General features: G+C 41.1%; 1 protein-coding gene across 1 annotated transcript; it reads left to right on the top strand.

Moving 5' to 3' along the window:
- Window positions 1-9: 9 nt before the first annotated feature.
- Window positions 10-643, top strand: LOC106512323 (vomeronasal type-2 receptor 1; the record flags this gene model as incomplete). Its single annotated transcript, XM_014000971.1, has 2 exons — window positions 10-165; window positions 363-643. Coding segments are annotated over exons 1-2 (397 nt in total), but the record flags the coding sequence as incomplete, so codon positions are not given.
- Between the last annotated feature and the right edge of the window lie 6 nt (window positions 644-649).

Below are 649 nucleotides of genomic sequence, written 5' to 3'. Positions count from 1 at the left end.
GACTTGGATTGGTGCTGTTCACTCTGACTCAGATTATGGAAATTATGGCATGGCTTCTTTTCTTGCAGCAGCACAGAATGAAGGGATCTGTGTGGAGTACTCTGAAGCCTTTTTTTGGACTGACTCTCATAGCAAGATCCAGAGAGTGGCTGATGTTATCCGCAGGTTTAGAGACATTTCATGCAATTATAATAAAAAACATATATCCAAGTAATAAAACTGAGCATTTTGTTCACAATCATAATTGAAATCAAAACAAAAATGTTAAAAAAATTACTAGCAAAAGTTTGTATGATTTTCTTTGTTAGTTTAAATACAAAACACTCAATAGTTTGACTCATTGCTGTCTGTTGTCTCTCTAGATCAACAGCAATGGTTATCGTGGCATTCACAGATACTACAGAATTGAGGCTCCTGTTACAAGAGCTGGCTCGAGACCCTCCATCACCTCGTCAGTGGATAGGAAGTGAGGGCTGGATCACTGACCCACAGCTGATGAGCTTCAGTTTCTGTGCAGGAGCCATTGGAGTTGCCATTCAGCAGTTTCTTATTCCAGGGCTAAGCGATTTTCTGTTGGATCTTTCTCCCACTGAAGTAGCAGATTCCTCAGTGCTGACTGAGTTCTGGGAGGAGGCTTTCAACTGCACAC

The sequence above is a fragment of the Austrofundulus limnaeus genome, unplaced genomic scaffold (assembly GCF_001266775.1).
Source record: "Austrofundulus limnaeus strain Quisiro unplaced genomic scaffold, Austrofundulus_limnaeus-1.0 Scaffold5696, whole genome shotgun sequence".
In the NCBI taxonomy this organism is placed as follows: Eukaryota; Metazoa; Chordata; class Actinopteri; order Cyprinodontiformes; family Rivulidae; genus Austrofundulus; species Austrofundulus limnaeus.
Note: the sequence above shows the minus strand (reverse complement) of the source record. Positions and strands in the feature narration are given on the sequence as shown.